Source organism: Vulpes lagopus, chromosome 7 (genome assembly GCF_018345385.1).
Source record: "Vulpes lagopus strain Blue_001 chromosome 7, ASM1834538v1, whole genome shotgun sequence".
NCBI lineage: Eukaryota > Metazoa > Chordata > Mammalia > Carnivora > Canidae > Vulpes > Vulpes lagopus.
In genome coordinates, this window is record NC_054830.1 from 115,553,548 (window position 1) to 115,575,773 (window position 22,226).

The window sequence follows — 22,226 nt, forward strand, 5'->3', positions numbered from 1 at the left end:
CCTGAAATAGATTCATCAGGATTACCATATGTGGTTGTTAGTGTGCATGTGCCTGGGGCCTAAACCAAAAAGCAGGAATATGAATTCTTACTGATTACTTTTGCTCAGTAACTTTGAGAACCTTTATGAAGCAGTGTTAATCAGGTTTACTCTATGTTCATGCACATTCTCTCTTCCATTTCTTGTCTCCCTTATATTTGAAGAGATTCATGTGTCTATGAATTCTTGCATGATACAAGTGGCAACTCTCATGTTTGCTGTCATCTATTGTGGTCTCTGGTAGACAGAAGAGTTTCAATATTTGTTGAACTGGTCTAATTAGATCAAGAAGTAGTGATGCAGTCAGATTCACAGTAGAGCTAGAGGTGTTTGCCTGAGTCATTCTGTACCAAGACAGTAAGAATTAAGTACCAGAGTCTTCCCCAAAGTTAGTGCCTACCTGCTCCCTTCGTGTGGGAAATAGTTTGCTTAAAGGGAATATGTGAAAGCGGAATAGGATTGGATTACTTCTAGCCCATTAATTATAGGGTAGCTTTCCTTCACCCATCCCCTATTTTTCCTAACACAATTTTTTTCTGTCCACACCTCCGTGATATAGTAATAACAGAAGAGTATATTTTGCTTTGGTTTTAGTTTTGATCCAATAGGAAATTCAGTGTTATCTGTTTTCCCAAGGAGACATTGTCCCAGGACACTTTCCCCAAAGGACCACGGTGCTGATTCATCCATTTTTTATTTATGTTTATTGCCTTAATTTTATTTCATTTCTACCCTTGCTAAATGCTAGTAAGATACATGCCATAAAGAAATATATTCTAGAGGACATGAAATACTCTGTTCTTTGACCATCCTTCTAGTTGTGTGTTTTTCTCTCTCCCATGGTTACCTGGGATGTTTAAAGACATAGTATTCCACAAATGTGTGGGTTACCTGACTGCTGATGTGTCTGAAGGGGAAATATGAGGGAATTGCTTCTGAAGATTCCTCTTTGTTTCCTTACAATACGAACATTATAGGATATATTCAAACCCATCATTTTGAACTTGAATTTGCTGAAGGAGAGACTAGCTGGGTTCTGGACTTTACACTGCTGACACTTAATAAGCATTTATTATTTTCCTGTTAGGATTCCTTACATATCCTCATCAGAGACCACAGGGGTGATACTATCATTAAAGAAAATTGGGGCTTCTTGTAAACATTCTGGAGAATCCTCAGCCTCTTGGAAGGGATGGGATCCCTGCTCAGCTTCCAGCTGCTGAATCTTCCTTTCCTTTTCCTCTAAAACTTTTTCCAGCTGAGTAATCTTCTCAGTCTGAAGGGAAACCTGCATTGACAACTCTATAATTAGGTTAAGTTTTCGATCACTTTCTTCCACAGGCGGGAGACTGCCATAGGACTCTTCCGGAGAGCTGTCTTCTAAAGCAAACAAGAAAAAGAAAATCTGAGTAGTTTTAATAGGATTTCCCAGAACTCAAAGAGAGGGAAGATGAAAAAGCCTTATTTCTCATGTTCTTAAAAGGGAACACAGATGTTGCGTCATCTGGTCAGATATACTGAGAATGGAATCTGGATCCAGTGAGGGGAAAAAACCGGGTGCTCATGAAAAAAGAACTTGGAAATCTCCAGAGGGAGGAGAATCAGTCTTTGCCAACTCTTTTTCGTACGCATGTACTTGTTAATTAACCATGGGAATGAGCACTCCTTGAAAATCCAATCTATAAACAATAGTCATCCCAAGTTTCATGGTATCCTTTCCCCTAAGAATCTTTCACAAGAGCAACAATTGTGTACAAATAAATATCCTTTAAATTGAATTTAAACTCAAATAGGAAAAGAAGTTGTCATTGCCCCCTCTGGGGAAAATGATGAGAAAAGACTAGTTTCTTAACCTAAGTCAGCGTTAGAATTGGCAGGGGTATAATTTGAGGTGATTCAGGAAAACTATTAGCATAGTATCCTCCATAGAGATTGTTTTTCTTAAGTCTGAAGCTTTTTCAGTATTTCTTAATAAAAATCACCAGTATTTCCTGGATATAAAAGCTTATCCTTTATAATTTCTGATGAAAGCCTGAGTAAGGAGGGAAAGGTAGGCTCCAATAAAGATATCAAATAATGGTGTCTGGCAGCAGGAAATCCTTGAAAAAAAAAAAATCCCACTAGATCATTAAAAAATTTAGCTACAGAAAGCAAACCTCATCCTACCACACTTTAGCAGAACCACCCTCCTTTATCGCTCTCATGCCGAAATTTCCACCATCAGAATCATTTGTCTGAGTTATATAAAGGGCAGACATCAGCTGTAGGTAAGGGATGTCAGTTGCTTAGGTAGGAATACTTGAGCTAATAGCCTACAAATTGATAGTACTAACAGTTGATTCCTATAATTAAAGGTCCAGCATTTACTCAGTCCTCAGTGAAAACAAACCTTACAGCTGCATCCAAGGGAAACATAACTGCCAACCCAGGAGACAAATGCCTACTACTATTGTGTACCTGTGCACCTGCTAAAGACAGGGCAGCTTCACTGTGATAGTCCATGCAGGCAGGGAATGGCCCACTTCTCAGCAGATAAAACTGATTCACAGTGTTTTTCTAATTTTCCCCAAGGGATCATGGGATGAAAGCCTGAGCACTGAATTGCACAGTGGGCAGGATGCTTTTGGCCTACCAAAAGTGACGAGAGGAAAGATCAGGATGTTCTCTGCTCTTAGCAATTGTTATTAGCAGTATACTACATTTCAAGAATCTGGGGGGAAGTTTTTTCTGAATATTTGAAATTTTAACAGTAATATTGAAGGAGATGATAGTTTACATACCTTTAAAAGCAATGAAAAAAAAAAAAAAACCCAAAGGAGCATGTAGTTTGTTGCCTCTGCAATGCACCTGTGCTTTCAGTCCCAGGAACGTCAGTCCATTTGTCAAGAGGCTTTCATCATCTGCTGATATGCCAGGGCCTCACCTTTTATCTGACCAGAGCTGTGCTGTCTTATATGGTAACCACTAGCCACATGTAGCACTAAGCAATTAAATGTGGCTAGTCTGAAATCAGATGTACTGTGAGTATAAAATATACATTTGATTTTGAGGGCTTAGTGTGAAAGAAATGTGAACTATTTTATGAAAATGTAAAAACTGGTTATGTACTAAAACAATAATATTGGGACGCCTGTGTGGCTCAGCGGTTGAGCATCTGCCTTCAGCTCAGCACATGATCCCAGCATCCTGGGATCAAGTCCCGCATCGGGCTCCACACAGGGTGTCTGCTTCTCTCTCTGCCTATGTCTCTGCCTCTGTGTGTGTGTGTATTTCATGAATAAATGAAATCTTTTTTTTAAAAAAAACTGAATATTTTGGATATATTGTGTAAAGTAAAATACATTCGAGAACAATATTCACTCATTCATTTTTCCTGTTTCCAAAGTTTGGCTACTAGAAAATTTAAAATATCATATGTGTATGTATTTGTGGCTTTCACATTTCTGTTGGATGGTGCTGGGCTCGAGTCTCCTTTTGGATGAGCACTCTCTGAAGCCCAGAGGGTTGGGTTCTTCATAGATGGCTCTAGTTAATATGTACAGTTGTTATTTGAGAGGAAGGATTGTGGGTCCTCAACTGTTAGCTCACAGATCACTTTTCTGTTATTCCCAAAGGTGGAGGCATGGAAGTCTGGGCTCGGGAGAATGGGTTCTTAGCAGTTGAAGTGAGTTTCCACAGGAGAGGAAAGAAAATATGGGAAGGTGCAACAAGAGGCAGTGAGCAGATAGGAAGGAAAGGAATGAGGGGCAGTATCGGGAAGGCTGGGCGTTTCTGGTACTCAGGGATACAGAGGGGCATCGGGAGCCTCCTTCCTTGTGGTATGTACTTGTCCTCTTTCTCTTTGACCTCTTCTTCAATCTTTTCTTTCTCCAGCTTTTCCTCTTTTTTCAGAAGTATTTCCTACCAATTTACACAATTTTTAAAAAGGCATTAGTGCCATTATAGAAGGCAAACAGGTTAAAAAGTGTTTGTTTTGTCTAGAGGTGGAATACTTTGTTCATCTAATTCTAGTGATAAATGGGTCAAAATGCAGCAGGATGGCCTTACCTGGGTGATCACTGTTACTGATTGCTTTACCCTCCCAGAAGAGAGTCATAGAGAGAGAAGATAGAAAAGATGCTGGGTGTCTTGGTTAGCCCAGGCTGCCATAACACAAATACACTGTCTTGGTGGCTTAAACAAGAGATTTATTTTCTCACAGTCCTGGAAGCTGGTAGTTTGAAATCCAGGTGCCAGCAGAGTTGGGTTCTGGTAAGAACTCCTCCTGGTTTGCAGAGAGCCATCTTCCCACTGTGTCCTCACATGGTCCAGAGAGACACCATAAGCTCTCTGATGTTTTCTTATAAGGGCACTCATCTCATGTCCCCAGTCTTATGACCTCAGTGAAACTTAATTACTCCCAAAGGCACCATCTCCAAATGCTATCACATTGGTGTTAGGGCTTCAATAGAGGAATTTTATTGAGAACACAATTCAGACTATAGCACAGGGAAAAGACAATTGGAAAAGGAGAGATAGTACAAGGGCTTTGATTCTCACTGTATTGTTTTCATGTATTAAATGAAAATGCTGATAAGGTGATAAGCTAAAGTGCATCCATATACCAGCTTTTTTAGATTCCATGGTTAAGTGATATCATATAATATTTGTCTTTGTCTGACATATTTTACCAAGCAGAATGTACTCAAAAGCTGAGCTGATAGAAAAAGAGTAGAGTGGTGTTTACTAAGATGGGAGATGGGAAGGGGAGGAATTGGAGAGGTATTGGTAGAAGCATACAAATTTCTAGTTATAAACTTAAATTCTGAGTGTCTAATGTTTAGCGTAATGATTGTAATTAATAATACTGTATTGCATACTTGGAAGTTGTTGGGAGATTAGATCTTAAGTGTTCATTCCACAAAACAGAAATGGTAATTCTGTGATGGGATGGTGTTCTTAGCTAACGCTCTGATGGCAATCATTTTGCAAAATACACGTGTATCCAGTGAACACATGGTACGCTTTAAACTTAATGTTATAGGTCAATCACATCTCAATAAAACTGGGGAGGAGGAAGAAATAAAAGAAATATACCAAAAAGGAAATTTCTCATACAGCTATATTTTATTATCTAATGACCTCTTCACACACACAATAAAAATATTTTTGTTCCGTTTCTGAACACATTACAAGTCACAAAAGTGTTTTAAACTCTTCAGTGAAGTGGGGAACTCCAGAAGTTTCATATCCTAGTGGAAATAGCCCGAGGCTACTCCCGTGCTTTGTCCAGACTCCGCTACTAATCTTTGCATTGATCTGCCAGTGCACTATTCTCCGTGAGTCTGAACTTCCTTATCTGGAAGCCCCTGACAGCTCCACCCACCCCACATCTCAAATATTGGTGGTCTTTCCTAGATTTTCATTAGCAGCTCATATAGTCTTGCCAAGGTCACATCTGCCTGGAGCATGGAGAATGCTGTCATCTGACTAGATAATCTAGGTTCAGCCCCCTACCCAGGGATCCAGGAGATACAGAAACAAGAGAAGTTGTTCTGTAAGAGGGAGGAAGCAAACCTGATTAGCCATAATTGGGGTATGAAATCACAATTGCTACAGTTGTACAAGTACACGCCATTTTTGTGTGTGTGATTTCCCCTCTTTCTGCATCAACTTAAAATAGGTATGAAGCAGGAATGAGAATAATGGCGTAAGGTCATGGCAAAGATGACACCGGGAAAGGAGTGGTGGCAGCCGCGCATACTTAAAAGGGTTTAGAAAGAAAACAGGCAATGGGAGCATTCTGCTCGAGCTGGGGCAGACTATGCTTCCTTTTCTATGTAGCCTTCACAGACAAAAGGCCTCGAAGAAATTGTACCAATTTTATTTGGCCATTTCCAGCTTCTCATTCTTAACATCCTTAAAACCTTCATGCCCTTCACAAAGTGCCACATGTGAGTTCTATCAAAAATACTGATAACGAAATAGAAAACAGCAGAGGTTATTATACCTCGAGTATCTTAGAGACTTAGAGACTTAGCTTATTATGTGGCTTCTGGACCATCTGATTTCACCTGCATAGGAATTATATCTGCAACGTCCCTAACTGATGCTTTTTAAAGTGTCTCTCTGATATCAGTGTCCCTCCAATTGTAATCAGTGAGTAATATGTACCTTTTCCCAAAAATATGCAGCTACATATTTTTACAGAGATACCTGGTGGGTAGAAAGCTGTGTTGGACAGTCTGGAGGAGAGCAGGATACAGCTCGGAGCTAATCAGAGAAAAGACACATGGTTTAATACGGGGTTAAAAGACCTACATCACATGAAAACGTTGCTTTGAGCATCCGGAAGTTAATAGTTTTGTGTCTGCAGTGATACATTGGTCAAGGGTGACCTAGTGAATGTCTAAGAGGCTTTCTTAAGATTTTCTAAATATTTGTTTCTAAAAATGGATGTTCCCCTTTCTATCTCTTCAGTGATGCCACCACCCAAAACTGTTCAGTGAACACAGAAAAGCTAAGAATCACTGATCTCATTTCTGTTTCACATACTTCTCTTGATAGGAAGCACACTTCTCCCCACTCAGGTCTGCACGGTCATTTTAAAAATTAATTCATCAGTAATTAGTCACTGGGACTTTGCACATAGAGAGCGAGTCAGATGCGCTGTTGGCTCCCACGTTCACAGTTCCATGCTTGGGTAGGGGAGAGGCAGCATCAAGTGAGGCCTCAAGGGGACAATCAGGATTTCTTTTAAACAAACATCTCCAATGGGTACTACCTCATGAACGTTTACTTTTCTCTCTGCTTTTCAAGCTAATGACCAAGGCTGCCAAGTGTTTACTCAATAAGAAAGACTCTTCCCGGTGAGGTGATTAAACACCTTATTTCATCAGAGCCACCCAGGATTACTGTTTGGCCTAAAAGACTATGTCAGCTTCCTCCTCTGTACAAATGCCCATCACTCTGACTCACCTTCATGTGGTTTTGGAAGCTGTGTATATTTCTCAGTAACCACAAGGGAGTCCAGTTTCATCTATTGCCATACTTGGGCTTGAAAATTGGCTCATGCTTGTAAATATCTCTTTCTCACTACTTGAATAATAAATAAAACTTCAACAATAGTTGTTCCTAGTTTTCTGTCCTCTAGACTTTCATAGTTACCATCAGAGAATGGTACTTCTATGAAATAAATAATTCACTTATTTTTGGAGTTCTTATAGACCAAGTGTTTTACATCTTAAAAGTCAGATTAGTCTTACTATTTGAAGTTTTCTCCCTCCAGTGTTTATATTCATACAGTGATCAGTGTCTATAGTGACAAATGGCCAACTTCAAAGAGTTTTCAATTTCTCTCCATCAAGGCTGTGAACACTTAGAATACATTTGAAGTTGACATGGATTTGTTGATTTGGAAATAACAGCAGCATTAAAAAAGCAGATTTAATTGGGGTGCCTGGGTGGCTCAGTTGATGGGGCATCTGGCTCTTGGTTTCAGCTTTGGTCATGATCTTGGGGTCCTGGGATTGAGTCCCATGTTGGGTTCCAAGCTCAGTGGTGAGTTGGCTTGGGGATTCTCTCTCTCTCCCTCTGCCCCTCTCTACTCCCTGCTCTCTCTCCCTGTCAAATAAAGAAATGCATTTTTTTTTAAATAGCAGGTTTAATTGACAAATAAGTTGGGTCAATTAAAAGAACTGAAATGGGGATGCCTGGATGGTTCAGTGGTTGGTCATCTGCCTTTGGCTCAGGGTTCTGGAGCCTAGGGATTGAGTCCCACATCGGGCTCCCTGCATGGAGCCTGCTTCTGCCTATGCCTCTGCCTCTCTCTCATTGTGTTTCTCATGAATAAATAAATAAATAAAATCTTTAAAAAAAGAACTGAAATGTAGTTTGATATATGCTTAGAAATTTTCAATGTGTATCAGAAAACTTCCCGCATGTTAGTGATGACCACTGTTACAATAGGATTGTATGTTAGCAGAAAACTCTGAGGTGCAATGGTAGACTGGAGAAAATATATATTTTCACCTAGCAACAGCCCCATGCCTTAGATTTTAAGCATATGTCTTTTAGTAAATGCTTTGGAAAGAACAAAATACTTAGTTTAAAACTACAATGGTAGGGATGCAGTGTTGATGACATAGGAAAGTGCTCTGGAGAGCGATCAAAGAGCCTATAGAGCACTTGATAAAGAAAACACTCAGGAAAAACAAGGACCAAGAGAGTGTGTGTAGGAAGCACTTGTTGCTTCAAGTTTTTGGGCCTCCTGCAGATGCTGGGCCTGTGCCAGTCCCCAGAACCAGCTTGAGGGGTCTGGCTCATGTGGATGCTTTGAGGGCTTGTTTAGTATTTGAGGACTAGGTAGGATGAAAAGCACACATCTCCAGCTGTTAGCATTGTTCCTATGACAGTAAGACACTCTTACTGGGAGATATGTTTAGAAAGTAAACAGATGGAGAAAACTGCAGATCACTACCCTCCTTCCTTTGTTGACTCCGAGGCATAAATGCACCATGATGCCCATGTTTAGTGTTTATTGAAATGGTTAATTCTCTCTTGCCCAGTATATGCATTGTAATTGAAGTATTGGAATAGCTTCATGTCTAGTCATACTACTTCTGCTACTTGCCCTTGCAGTTTGGTTTCATCTCTGCACAGAGAGGTCTCATTGAAATATAAGTTGGGTCTTGGCAGTCTTTTGCCTAAAATCTTCCAATGATTTTTCACCTCATGTAGACTAAAAATCCATCCGCTAACATACTATGTGATCTAGCCCCTCTTTACCTCACAGACACATCTATTCTTCCTTTCCTTGTTCCTGACAGACTAGGCATGTTTCTACCTCAGGGCCTTTACATTTGTTACTTCCTCTGCCTGGATAATTGTAGCTTTGAAGCATACATGGCTAGCTCCCTCAGTTCCTTCAGGTCTCTGCTCTCCAAAGTCACCTTCACCCAATGAAGTCTCCCCCAGCCATTCTGCCTACAATTTCAGTGCAGCCCCCACTGCTGGACACCTCAGATCCCTGTTCCCTGCTTTGCTTTTTCTGACATGCTATATCTGATTATTTTATTTTTATCTTCTTGGTAGTCTCTTCCTACCCTACCAAAATGAAAGCTCCATGAATGCGGAAATCTTTGACTGTTAGGTTCACTCCTGTGTTTTCTCTACCTAAAGCAGTACCTGACACATGTGTTAGATCATTTGTTAGGTGAATAAGTGGATAAAAGTGCATATATGATACAAAACCCCTGTAGCAATGGCCAGTCCAAAGGTTTCCACTAGTCTGTCGTTAGGATGGTTCCCAGATTTCCTCCCCAGGCACATATTTTCTTCACACAAAGCTTTTCACTACTGCATTTCCTCCCTATATAATAAACTGTCATGATTGTACAACATTACACTTAACATCTATGAATTTAAGGTTTGTTAAATAGAAAAATTTAGATTTCTTCCAGATCTGTGACTTCGATTCCATGAGCTATAAAAAATGGTTCTCCACCCTGGCACCTGGGATTTTTATCAATATGGAATCCAAGGTCTCACTGCTGAAATTCTGCTTGAGTGAATCTAGGAAGGTGTCTGGGAATCTCTAGTTTAACAGAGTGCCCTAGATGATTCTGATGATTGACCACATTTTGACAGTTGAATTTCTGCTGACCTGTAATAGGCATGGGGAACTAAATTTTTGGCTAAATTCTAAAAGTTGGGCCAGAAATCTTCCAGGCATGCCTCTTCATGACAAGGCTGCAGTACACACAGCAGAAGAGAGTCACATGTATTATATTCTCAGTGCCTCTCCTTTGTTACCTGACATGGCTCTGCCTGTGAATGTTACCACTGACTGAATGTATCCATGGTCTTCCCCTCCCTCCACAATTAGCTTAAATCCCTCCAACATCTTGCCAATTCTCACCTGGCTGAATCATATCCAGAATCCAGAGAAAATGGTGAGTGTTTGGAGGTTTGTTTTGTTTTTGCTTTTGTTTCTGTTTCTCAGTGGATAGACTGATCCATTTACTCACAAGCTGGTCTGGCAAGGAAAAGAGTCTCCCTCTTAAGAGATCTCTTTTCCTGAGATACCATATCTTGAAGGCAAGCACAATGACTCCCCAACTTCCATAAGAGTTAATCATCTACCACTGCTGTGCATGGAGCAAGTGAATTCCCTTCTGCAGATCTGACTCTAGGATTTTCTTCCTGGAGCTTGAGACAGTCAAGTGATATGCTCAAGAAGACTGATAAGAACATTATAATAGAAAGATGTGTGAATACCTTGGTACTATTTGAGAGGTGGGAGAAATTTGTTTGTGTGGAAAAGCAAGTGAGGACCTCTCAAACATGGTGCCACAAAATGAATATAGGCTGGTCCCTGATGGGAGGTAGAGGAAGCAACCAGTGGCCAAACATTGCAAGGAGGCATAGTGCAATACTGTGTCTCATCTTCTATCTACACCAGTAAGGTAAATTGTTTTATCACGGTAAGGGGAGGACAATATAAGATAACTTAGTCCATTGTTCCCTTTCAGGGCAGGGTGCCTTCCCACCCTCTTCAGGGTCTCAGATCATATCAGATTATTCTACAGAAGGAGTTCTTCAACAAGATTGGGAAACAACACAAACACTGTTAAAATCACAATGCAAAACGAACTAGGGGTGGTGGAAGGGGAGGAGGGTGGGGGGTGGGGGTGAATGGGTGATGGGCACTGAGGGGGGCACTTGATGGGATGAGCACGGGGTGTTATTCTGTATGTTGGCAAATTGAACACCAATAAAAAATAAATTTATTATTAAAAAAAATCACAATGCACATGAGTTATCCCTAGAGGAAATCAATCTAAGGAAAAGAAAGGCTTTTTCAGAAACTTTTTTACCTTTTCCAGTGAGCAGAACCTAAAGTCCTCTCCTATATGTCTGGCTCCATTAAAGAGAAGAGTGGTTAAAGCACAATGACTGATACCAGGCCAGAGGCCTAAAGGTAAAAAAGGACTCTGGTAGGGGAAAAGGAAATTCAAAGGAGGAGATATGTAGGAGACGATGAGAAAAGAAGAAAACAGGAGAAATAGTAGATGAAGGACTATTTCTGTGCTTATCTGCAGTGGACTCAGTATGGACTCAAAGTCAATTGGAGGAGTAAAATAAGGATGATTTTATATCATTTGGACTGCATGTTACACTAGAATGTAACAGTGAGACTCTTCTGCTTTTCTTCTTGATGCACTGGGGTTATAGGAAGCTAAGTCTATATAATGAGGAACACCAATTTAGTTGTTTGCATTAATTTTCTTTTTTTTTTTTTTAAGACTTATTTATTTATTTATTTATTTATTTATTTATTTATTTATTTATTTATGATAGAGAGAGAGAGAGAGAGAGAAAGGCAGAGACAGGAGGAGGGAGAAGCAGGCTCCATGCCGGGAGCCCGACACGGGTCTCGATCCCGGGACTCCAGGATCACATTCTGGGCCAAAGGCAGGCGCTAAACCACTGAGCCACCCAGGGATCCCCATTGCATTAATTTTCAAGCAGTTATTTTTTTATAGTTTCTGGTGTTGCATGGATTTGAGAAATTATATGATGCAGTGGCAAGAATTGTATTGGCAGTGTTATTCTTTGACAGTGGCAATGAAAATTAGTGTTTGTTTTTTTTATAGAGAAAGATAGGATAAGTAGTTCTTCATTTTTTGTGGATCAGGGTTTTGCTTGTATGAACTATGCAGAAGAATGGGTTTTGTGGAGAAGATGTGCAAGTCATTTTGATTTAGTTGACTTGACAGTGCTATTAAATGTCCCTGACAATAGGACACTTGGATGCAGTCATTTTTGTGTGTAAAATTTTGAGTGACATGGCACCTATACCTCACAACATATTGGCTTGTTCTCTTCCTTAAGTCTTATCCTGTTCCTCATTTTCTTCCTTTTAGTTAGCCGTTGGATGACAGTGATAGCATTACTGAATTTTCCCAGCCTCCTAGATTCAGTGCTAGTTATAGACTCAGCACTTCTTGGATGAAGATAAGAAATCTATGCATAAGATGTAATAAATTGCAAAACATACTAGAGAGACGAAGATTCTTTTCCTGACCAAACTTTAGTTAGGCTCCTCTGAACTCATCCTTAAACCTTGTCTTCAAGAGCCCAGTTGCAGAGAGAAGTCTGCTAAATCACTTTATCGAGAATCCCCACCCATGGTATCTGATCATCCTCCATATCTGATCAAATTCCTCATCCTCCACCACACCCCAGGTGACATCTGGTCACCCTGGCCTGCCTCCCCTTTTACTCATCTCCCAACAACAAACCCCTACCCCACCCACTACTATAAATCCCCACTTTTCCTTGTCATATGTAGAGTAGAGCCACCCTCTCTTTTCTACTGTGTTAGTTTGGACACTAATTGCAATCAATAACCCTCAATAAATTCTTCCTCACTGTTTTCCTAAGTGTTACAATAATTGTTGTTGTTATTGTTTTTCTCCTTAAAAAAGAGCAGCTGAAGAGTCACACAGAATTTATTTGGATTATTGATGTATTTCACCCTGGAATCCTAAAAATGATAAAATTAACTATTGCTAGTACTGGCTAGGTTCAATTTTCACATCATGCAGAACATTTCTCCAAATAGTAAACACTCCTCCTTTTGAGAATGACATTGCTGAGATTAATTACTGAGATCTTTTATTTAGGTAAAACATTAAGCACAGGATGCTCTTCTGGATCCATCCATAATTCTCAACAAAGTTGTCAGAGTAATTCAGAAATAGGGAGGTATGATAGGCAGAATAATGTCCCTCCCCAAAGATGTCCACAAAGTTATTCCGAATAATGGACCCCCAAAGTTTTTCCCCAGACCTGTGAATATGTTATCTTATGTGACAAAAGGGACTTTGCAGATGTGATTAAATCAAGGATTTTGAGATAGGGAAGATGATCCTAGATTATCTGGGAAGATGATTCTAGATTATCTGGGAAGATCTCATATAATCAATAAGGTTCCTTAGAGAAAGGAGGTGGGAAGTCAGAGACAAAGAGAAATTTCTAAAAATGTTACATTGCTGCCTTTGAAGATGGAGAAAGGAACCCCAAGCCAAGGAATGCATGTGGTTTATAGAAGCTGAAAAGGGCAAAGAAATAGTTTCTACCCTAGAGCTGCCACAGGGAACACAGTCTGTTGATGCCTAGATTTTAACCCAGTGACACCTGTTTTAGACTTCTGGTCTCCAGAACTTGACAATAAATTTGAGTTGCTTTAGGACACTAAATTTGTGGTAATTTGTTACAGCAGTGAATAGGAAGCAAATATAGAAGGGAAAACCAACGAACATCTGAGTAATAAGAAAAATCTATCCATGATAGGATTCCCAGAAAGCTCATTTAGGTGCAAAGTCACCAGTGAACTTAGATTTCAGCTAAGGGCAACTGAAGGTTTCCAAACATCCAAAGAGTTCTGGATTCCAGACCCTCTTGAATCCTCTGGAATCTCACACCTTTGTTATTCTCTGTTCTTATACATGTTAATCTTTCCACTGACTCCAACCATTAGCATTTAAATATATTCATTTGGTATCATCTTAAAAAGGAAATAAAAACTTTTCATTGCTTAGTGCCCCTTTAGCTCTTGCTCTATCACCGTTGTCTCCTTTACTGTCAGATCTCTTGGAAGAGGTGTCTCTTTCTGCATGCGCTTCTCATTGTTAACCCAGTGCACTCTAGCTTTTGTTTTCCATTACATTATTCAACTTTGCCTTGCTGAGCTTACTGATGTCACTCAGTCCATTGGACTTAATGTTCATCCTGAAGGGCCTCTGAACATTTGCGGTTGTTGACAGCCTCCTGTAAGACACTCTGACTTCTGCAATATGACACTATTTTCCTCCAAACTTTCTGATTACTCCTTTGGTCTCATTTTGTGAGCTCCTCCTCAGAGTAATTACTGCACAGAGATACTTAATTCTGGATTTTAAGCTTTCTTCTCTTTCTTTACAGGTCTTTTTCTGTGGCCTTGGTTGCAATCTATTTGTGTGAACGATGCCCCAGTTTACAACTCTAGGTGAGACCTGAGCTCTGGACCTGGGACCCCCCTCCTTTGAGAATCCTCATGAACATTTCAGATACAGTATGTCCCAAACTGAACTCATTATCTAACCTCCAAAATTGATTTCCTTTCAGTATTCCCTGAATAAAGTGCTGTCACTATGCATCTCCTTGCTAACAGCAGAAAGCTGAGCATTACTTTAGATTTCTCCTTTATGCTTATGCTCTCTATCTATCTTGTCACTAAGTGCTGTTGATTCAAAGATCTAAATAACTCTTAACTTTGTCTAATTGTCTCCATTAGATCAGGCAATGTATTCCTGTAACATCTTTCAACTTGTAACTTTAATTCAAAAATTATGTTCTTAATTTCCATGGACTACCTCTTTATCAAGGACTTTCCCAAGCTTCATTATTTCTTCCTCAGCTTTAATCACTTTATGGAAATATAATAGATGACCATAAAGAACTAACAGTGGGTGAGGCTTACTATTCAGGTAATACAAATGGGCTTTATAATGACACATCTGAGCATTTGGATATTTATTGTTGGAATCTTCAAGGTTTGGTTTGGAAAACACCAAGAGAAATGTGTGTTTTAGGGAAGAAGCCCTGAAGTTACTCTAAGTCCATGAGACATAGAGAGCTGAAGTGGGTAGGAAATATCAAAGTGTACCCCTGACAGAAATAACTCACAGAAGCAAGGCCTGCTTATTGGTGTCACCTCCTATACAAGTCTAATTTTGTTTTTATTAACTTTCTTTTACTTTTATGCAACTTCCTGTTAGTTTACATTTTCACATTTCATAAGAAGACAACAATAAGAAATGGACTCAGGGAAAGGTGAGTGCCAGGGAGGTCTTCTCTAAGTTAAATTGGCAGTGTAAAAGAGCCCTGTTCTTGACAACAGCCTATGAAACTCAGTTCTTTCAATTCCTCCTCCCAGTGGAATGCCATTCTAATTTTATCAGCTTTATTTTTTTATTTTTGAAATTACATCTTGAAATTACAAAAGATAATTCAGAAGTGTTAGGGGATTCAAACAAGCTTTTCTTTCTTTAGGAAATCTTCTGATATTTGGTATAAATGTTAACTTTCATAGATGTTTTCCCCATTGATTAACCTCCTTTATCACAAATTTCTATACCTTCAAAACAATATCAAAGCTAATGGCAAAGGAGTTATTTTCAGGGTGGGCTTAAACTGAAGGCACCATAGAGAAGCAAAAATAAATGTCTAGAAGGCTATTGAACTTCTTAGCAATATGCTTCTATTCTGATACTAGAAAGTTTTGTTGTATATTTTGGATGTATTGTATTTTAGTATTTGAAAAATAATATTTACAATTTTTAGAGAAGTCAAAGAACTCCCATACCTATAATTTCACTTTTTCCTTTCTATGCAACTTGCCTCCATACTTGTAAGACAGGAGAAAAAGAGAGAAAAAAGGGAAGTGGGAAAAGAAATAAACATTTCCATAGTACCTACTGTGTTATTTTACTTAGAACTTGCTCTGCAAGCACACAAAGCAGAGTAAATGCTTACATCTTGTTTCCATTATTATGACCAATAATACTACAACAATTCTTGTATAGGTGCAAGTCTGAAATATGTAGGCCACTTTTCAACCTCATCAACCTACCCATCCCTACCATCAGGTACCCAATGCAAGTAAGCATTGCATTGGGTAAGCATTGCAAGGTAAGCCCTGTCACATTGACATCGTCTCCTGATCTGGAGTAACAACTTATCCATTGAGAATTGTATTCTGCCTGTTTCTCAATTGTTTATGGAATATTCCTGGCTTTTAAGCAAGAAGGCAATAGGCTCTGTGTCTCATTCTTTCTTCTTTCCACCTATTATTAATTTCTGATCTAAAAAAATGCTAAGATAGTAGGAATCTTAGGAATTGGCAGCTGGATTACCATTAAGACTTGTGGGCATTTATTCTGGCTACTTTCCAAGATGACCCTCCCAGTGTCATCTGGTTCTAACCACCTGGATAAACAAAAGCTCAGGGACACATTAATTTTTAGCTGGGTAAGTTCTCATTTTGTTTCTGGCTTCAGGTACATCATTTAATTATTATTTAAATTATTTAAATTTAATTTGTATTGTGAATTAATTGGTTTCCTCTTTTCTTCAAACCACTTAAATGCCCAGTCAGCCACATGTTCACAAAAGTAAATAACTGATACAACTACTCCTTACCCATACAGCCATTTTTTTTTTACTTTCAGTACAGTATTCAACATATTACATGAGATATTCCATACTTTATTATAAAGTAGTCCTTGTGTTAGATGATGTTTCCCAGTTGTAGGCTAGTATAAGTATTCTGAGCACATTTACACTTGACTAGGCTAAACTATGATGGGTGTTCTGTAGATTGGGTATATTAAACACATTTCTGATTAACAATGCTTTTAATTTACAATGAGTTTATCAGAGCATAAACTCATAAGTCAAGGAAGATCTGTACATCAGGTAAGGTGATTTCAACTCCAAATAACAGAGCATGTGGCTGTTGCCAACTTAGACAATGGGGAGTTTATTATTGCACATAAGGTGAAGGGAATTCCAGGGATAGCTCCTATTGTGGCTCAAGGAAGCAAGGTTGGCTTCTCTTGTTTCTCCCTCCTATTTGCACAGAATGTTGCCTAAAAGTTGGAAGAGAAAGGAATGTCTTGTTGCCCCCCACCTTTTTTAGAAAGATATTTATTTATTTATTTATTTATTTTTGAGAGAGAGAGAGAGACCCCAAAGGGGGGACAGAAGGAGAGGGAGAAGCAGGCTCCCCAGTGATCAGGGAGCCTGACATGGAGCTTGATCCCAGGACCCCAAGTTCATGACCTAAGCTGAAGGCAGATGCTTAACTGACTGAGTCACCCGGGTGCCACTTGTCTCCCCGTTTTAAGAGTTAAGCCCTCCATAATGCTCTCAGCAGAATTTACATTATATTTTTGTCCATAGTTATATCATATTCCTAAAGAAGCCCTTGAAAAGGAAACAGAATCACTATGATTGGTTAAGACTAATAAATATTAATCATCTGAGGTAGGTGGGAGAGGGTCCCTGAAACACATTACCTACCCAAATGCTGAATATAGTTGGAGTTGTGTTAAGAAAGGATGAATAAGTGTCTTTTATGTAGGTAACAAATATCATCTGCTACAGTGAACAAAATTTTTTATTAAAAACGCCAAACGGGGTGCCTGACTGGCTCAGTTGGTAGAGTATGGGACACCTGATCTCAGAGTCATGAGTTCAAGCACCATGTCAGGTGTAGAGCTTACAAAAAACAAGCAAGCAAACAAACAAACAAAAACAAAACCAATAACAGTGTATTATTCAAGTAGTATCTGTGCTATGAAAAAGCTGAAAGCCTAATTCTAACTGGCTTACATAGTGAAGAGAATATATCAACTCCAGAGACAGGGCTAGTTTCAGGCAAGAATTGAACTACTAGTCTCAATGATATAACTGAAGATCATTTGGTCTTTCTGCTCTTTCTTTACAATGTGAGCTTCTTCCTAAACCTAACACTATTCTTGTTGCCAGATGACTGCCACTGTCTTCTTGGGATGATCCTCCTTCTTTCTGTCTAGGGGTCTCTACATTATTTATTATAGAGAAACAGGAGGTTTTTCTTCTCCTTAATCTTCAATGAATAGCCTTCACATTCCATTGTCTTATATTAGATTACAAGCTTATCTCTGAATCAGTGGATGAGCTGGCTATGCATTTGGTGTTTAATCTCATAACATGGTAATGCATTTAAAGCAATGCTATTTATAACAGTAATTTTCTGACAGAGGTGGAAAAAATAAGGAAGACAAAATAAATGAATGAATGAACAATGAATAAAGACTTCTCTCAATTATTATGAATAGCCATTTTGCTAGCAAGAGTCTCAATAAATTGAATAGTTGTTGTCTGGAAGATAGCTTAAAATCAAGCAAATCATAAAAATAACTTATAGGGAACATCTAGTAAAAGCCACATCAGCATAAAAATTCTAGAAGAATAAGAACCTGGTTATTTTAGATGCAACTGTTGGTTTTGAAAAAGATGAAGCTACTAAATAGAAACATCAGCTAATTTATAGGAAGATGGAAAACTTTGATTCAGGGAATGTGCTTAGAAAATGTAGGTAGACAATACTAACAATACAGCTAACATTTCTTCAGCAATTATGATGTGCCAGGCACTATCCTAAGAGCTTAATTTAATTAACCCACCTAAGACCCTTACAGTTCTGTGAGGTACTGTACTGATGCACTGACAGGCCTACTTACAGATGAAGAAACTGAAGCTGAAGATGAAGAGGCTGAAGCACAGTTCTAGTAATTTTACCACACTCACACAGCAAGTTGATTGGAAGGGCCCTCGTTTGAACACAGATTGGTCCTTTCCATGAATCCTAATACTATAGTATTATGTTCCACAGAAAGAAAACAGTTCTTACATATCATTCTACTCACATTCCTCTTGACTATAGGAAACTAAGGTATATGTAGTATATGTACAGTTACTTCAATACTTCTCAAATGCTTGCTTTCATGATGGAATGTCTTTGGTATTGGAGAACATTTGCAATGCTTTGTCTTGCAACTGCCCACATCTTTGTTTTATAATGCAAAGGCTGATACACAGAGTGGTTGATTTGTCTACAAGATTAAATAATTATTGCATGGCAATCCATAAGCCCCAAATCCTCCCCTTGCATCTTTTGGGAGCTACTGTCTCTTTCTATACTGAATTATATAATTCACTCATGGGATCTTAGACACTATTAATTTGTCCAAGGGTATATTTTAGAATATATATATACACATATATATAGTATATATATATATATACTACTTTGTAGTGTGTATAGTTGTCACTTTAGAAATGTTGGCATTTCTGACATTAAACATCATTGTACACTAAAAAGTACATGCTACCAAAAACATTGTTTATTTATTTAGCTTTAAAAAGTCTCTTCAAATGATAAACAAATATGGAAGGCAAATTTAAACCTAAACTAAATGGTTCTGTGTGTGTTCTTTAGCCAAGAAATAATTAATTCAATTTCCTCAATATCAAAATGTCACAATGAGCACTCCCCTAGTTTCAGACTGTATATGGTAGAGTCACTCTCTTAAATCAGAGCTTCTATACACAAAGCATAGAATACTTAGTTTATCTGCAGTGGTATTTAAGTTCTCCCTCAAGGCACAAAGTATCAGTCACTGGGCTCAGCAGTTTAGCACTGCCTTCAGCCCAGGGCGTGACCCTGGAGACCCAGGATCGAGTCCTGCATCTGGCTCCCTGCAAGGAGCCTGCTTCTCCCTCTGCTTGTGTCTCTGCCTCTCTTTCTCTCTGTGTCTCTCATGAATAAATGAATAAAATATTTAAAAAAAATAATAAAACAAAGATGTGAATCATTTTTTCTTTGACTGTAGAATCCTATGATTATATTCGAGACTTTGAACTTCTGGGCATACATTCTGAAGTATTTTGCATTAACACAATGCTTTGCATTTTTGGTTTACCTGTTGGCATTTAAGCTCCTTATGCTTGATATAATGGCCCATGCTACATCCTTGTTGCCCAGGAGTGGGTACATGGTGAGTGCCAGATTCTTGTGGAGTTAAATTGGAAGTAACAATGGATTATGACCCTATCTTCTTTAATAGATGGAAGAGTAGGAGTGAATAGCTTATTTAGTTATTCCTCTGATGTTACTGTGACCCCCAAAACTACTTGTCAGTCTTTTCTTACAGAAAAACAGCCAAAAGGACCAAAGTTGGGCAGAAATGATACTTCTTTAGCTTTTTCAGCTTCCTAGAAAGTATGAGCCCTATTAATGATAAACTACAAAGTTACATATTTGCATATGAGCATGAGTCTCTCAAATGTGGAAAATAAGAATGCTGCCCAGTAAGAATTTCAATTAAAATTGTAAAAAAGACACTTAAAATTGATTCTACAGTAATAACTACTATAATAAATGTTTGAAAAGCCACTAGGACAACTTAAATCCTCAGATTAATATCTCTTGCAAGGGTGACATGGGGTACGGGTGTGTATATCTGTGCATGTGTAAACCAATGTCCGGGTGGTCCAAAAATATCCAGAGAGGAAGTAGATAATGTGATACAGGAAGTAATAGAGGGTAAGTGGCTACTCCCAAATGGGGAGTCCTTTATCTAGACTTAACCCACTTGAAAGTTGTAATCTCTGTCAAAATAACTGATCCTGCCCCTGTAGTACAGGGTAGATAGAAGTACAGAGGGACAGAGAGAGACAGAGATAAATAAAGAGACAGAAAGAAGGAGAGAATAATGAAATCTAGCAAGACACCAGAGTAGAAGGGAAAGCTACAGGACTGAGCCGTCATTGGACAGATTTTGCAGAGGATGCTTTGGAAAATAGTGATTCTTTAAAGGCTCAGCACTGTCTTGTGTAGTAGCGAAGTAGATTCTGCTATAAAACCCCAGTGACTGATACTTTGTGCCTTGAGGGAGAACTTAAATACCACTGCAGATAAACTAAGTATTCTATGTTTTGTGCATGGAAGCTCTGATATGAGAGAGTGACTCTACCATATACAGTCTGAAACTAGGGCAGTGCAAGGGATAGGAAAGAGCAGTGAATCTTGCATATGAATGGTAAGGATACAAAATATGGACAGAACCAGGAAGAAGTTGTTTCCTTACCCACAAATTCCTCAATGAGTAAGACTGGAAATTAATATGAGAACTATATACTTTGCTCAAGGTAACAAAACAAAACAAAAAAAGAAAACCATATATAGTGTGTCCCATAGTATGGTTTTAGGCCTTCCCAATCTTTCATCTTTACAATGTTCTGAGTCAAAGAACCCTTTAGATACTGTTAGAGATAGTCATGGGAATCAGTTGGAAGCATGTGACTGTAGCAATCAAGTATCTGGAGTGGTAAAACTGGATAAGCAACATCATTTTCCAAGTGCTGGTTGAATAAGTCCTGATCCTATCCGGATGTGTCACACATTCCATGTACATATGTACATTATATATGTATATATACATATACATATAAGCATGGCTAGGAGTTGGTAGAGACCAGTAAAATAATAGTCAACCAAATGCAAAGTAAAAATGAATTAACATAAAAATTTGATTTCATAAAAAATTCTAATGGATTAACATCAATTAAGAGAAAAGTATAAACAAATGGAATAATATAAATTAGCATTTCCAAATGGGACTTACTTGTTTTGGAAATGTAGACACATTCATTCATCCCACAAAGTGCCTGATATACCCAAACCTCTTAGACCTGAGGGATAAAACAGTGACTAGAAACCAGTCTACCCTGAGAGGGAAAATATAAATGCTCAACTCTTCATCCTATTAGTCATAATTAGCTTGTTTGTGTCAACAATCTCTTAATCATCTCAGTTGCAAGACAAAGCATTGCAAATGTTCTCCAATACCAAAGACATTCCATCATGAAAGCAAGCATTTGAGAAGTATTGAAGTAATTGTACATATACTACATATACCTTAGTTTCCTATAGTCAAGAGGAATGTGAGTAGAATGATATGTAAGAACTGTTTTCTTTCTGTGGAACATAATACTAAAGTATTAGGATTCATGGAAAGGACCAATCTGTGTTCAAACGAGGGCCCTTCCAATCAACTTGCTGTGTGAGTGTGGTAAAATTACTAGAATTGTGCTTCAGTTTCTTCATCTGTAAGTAGGCCTGTCAGTGCATCAGTACAGTACCTCACAGAACTGTAAGGGTCTTAGGTGGGTTAATTAACATTAAGCTCTTAGGATAGTGCCTGGCACATCATAATTGCTGAAGAAATGTTAGCTGTATTGTTAGTATTGTCTACCTACATTTTCTAAGCACATTCCCTGAATCAAAGTTTTCCATCTTCCTATAAATTAGCTGATGTTTCTATTTAGTACAATGCTCAAATAGAAGTTTCATTTGTATAGGTTCACAATCCCATAGCTCTAGTTCCAAAACCTTAAAAGCTCTGGAAAAAGAAAGTTTTCATAGCTCATCTGGTGGCAAAATCTGACCTGACCTGATCTGAATTAATTTGGCAGCAAAATCTGATTTGAGCTGATGGGAAGCTATTTATAGTATTTATATAACCCATTCAGTGTAAATACTGTAAGAATAT

General features: G+C 38.5%; 1 protein-coding gene across 1 annotated transcript in view; it reads right to left on the reverse strand.

Annotated features, from left to right (window-relative positions):
• Positions 1-739: 739 nt before the first annotated feature.
• Positions 740-22,226, reverse strand: part of CCDC192 (coiled-coil domain containing 192) — a 175,914-nt gene continuing 154,427 nt past the window's right edge. Inside the window, exon 6 of the mRNA XM_041762489.1 lies at positions 740-1,419. Coding sequence (XP_041618423.1) covers positions 1,133-1,419 — 287 coding nt within the window. The 3' untranslated portion in view covers positions 740-1,132. The remainder of the gene's footprint in view (positions 1,420-22,226) is intronic.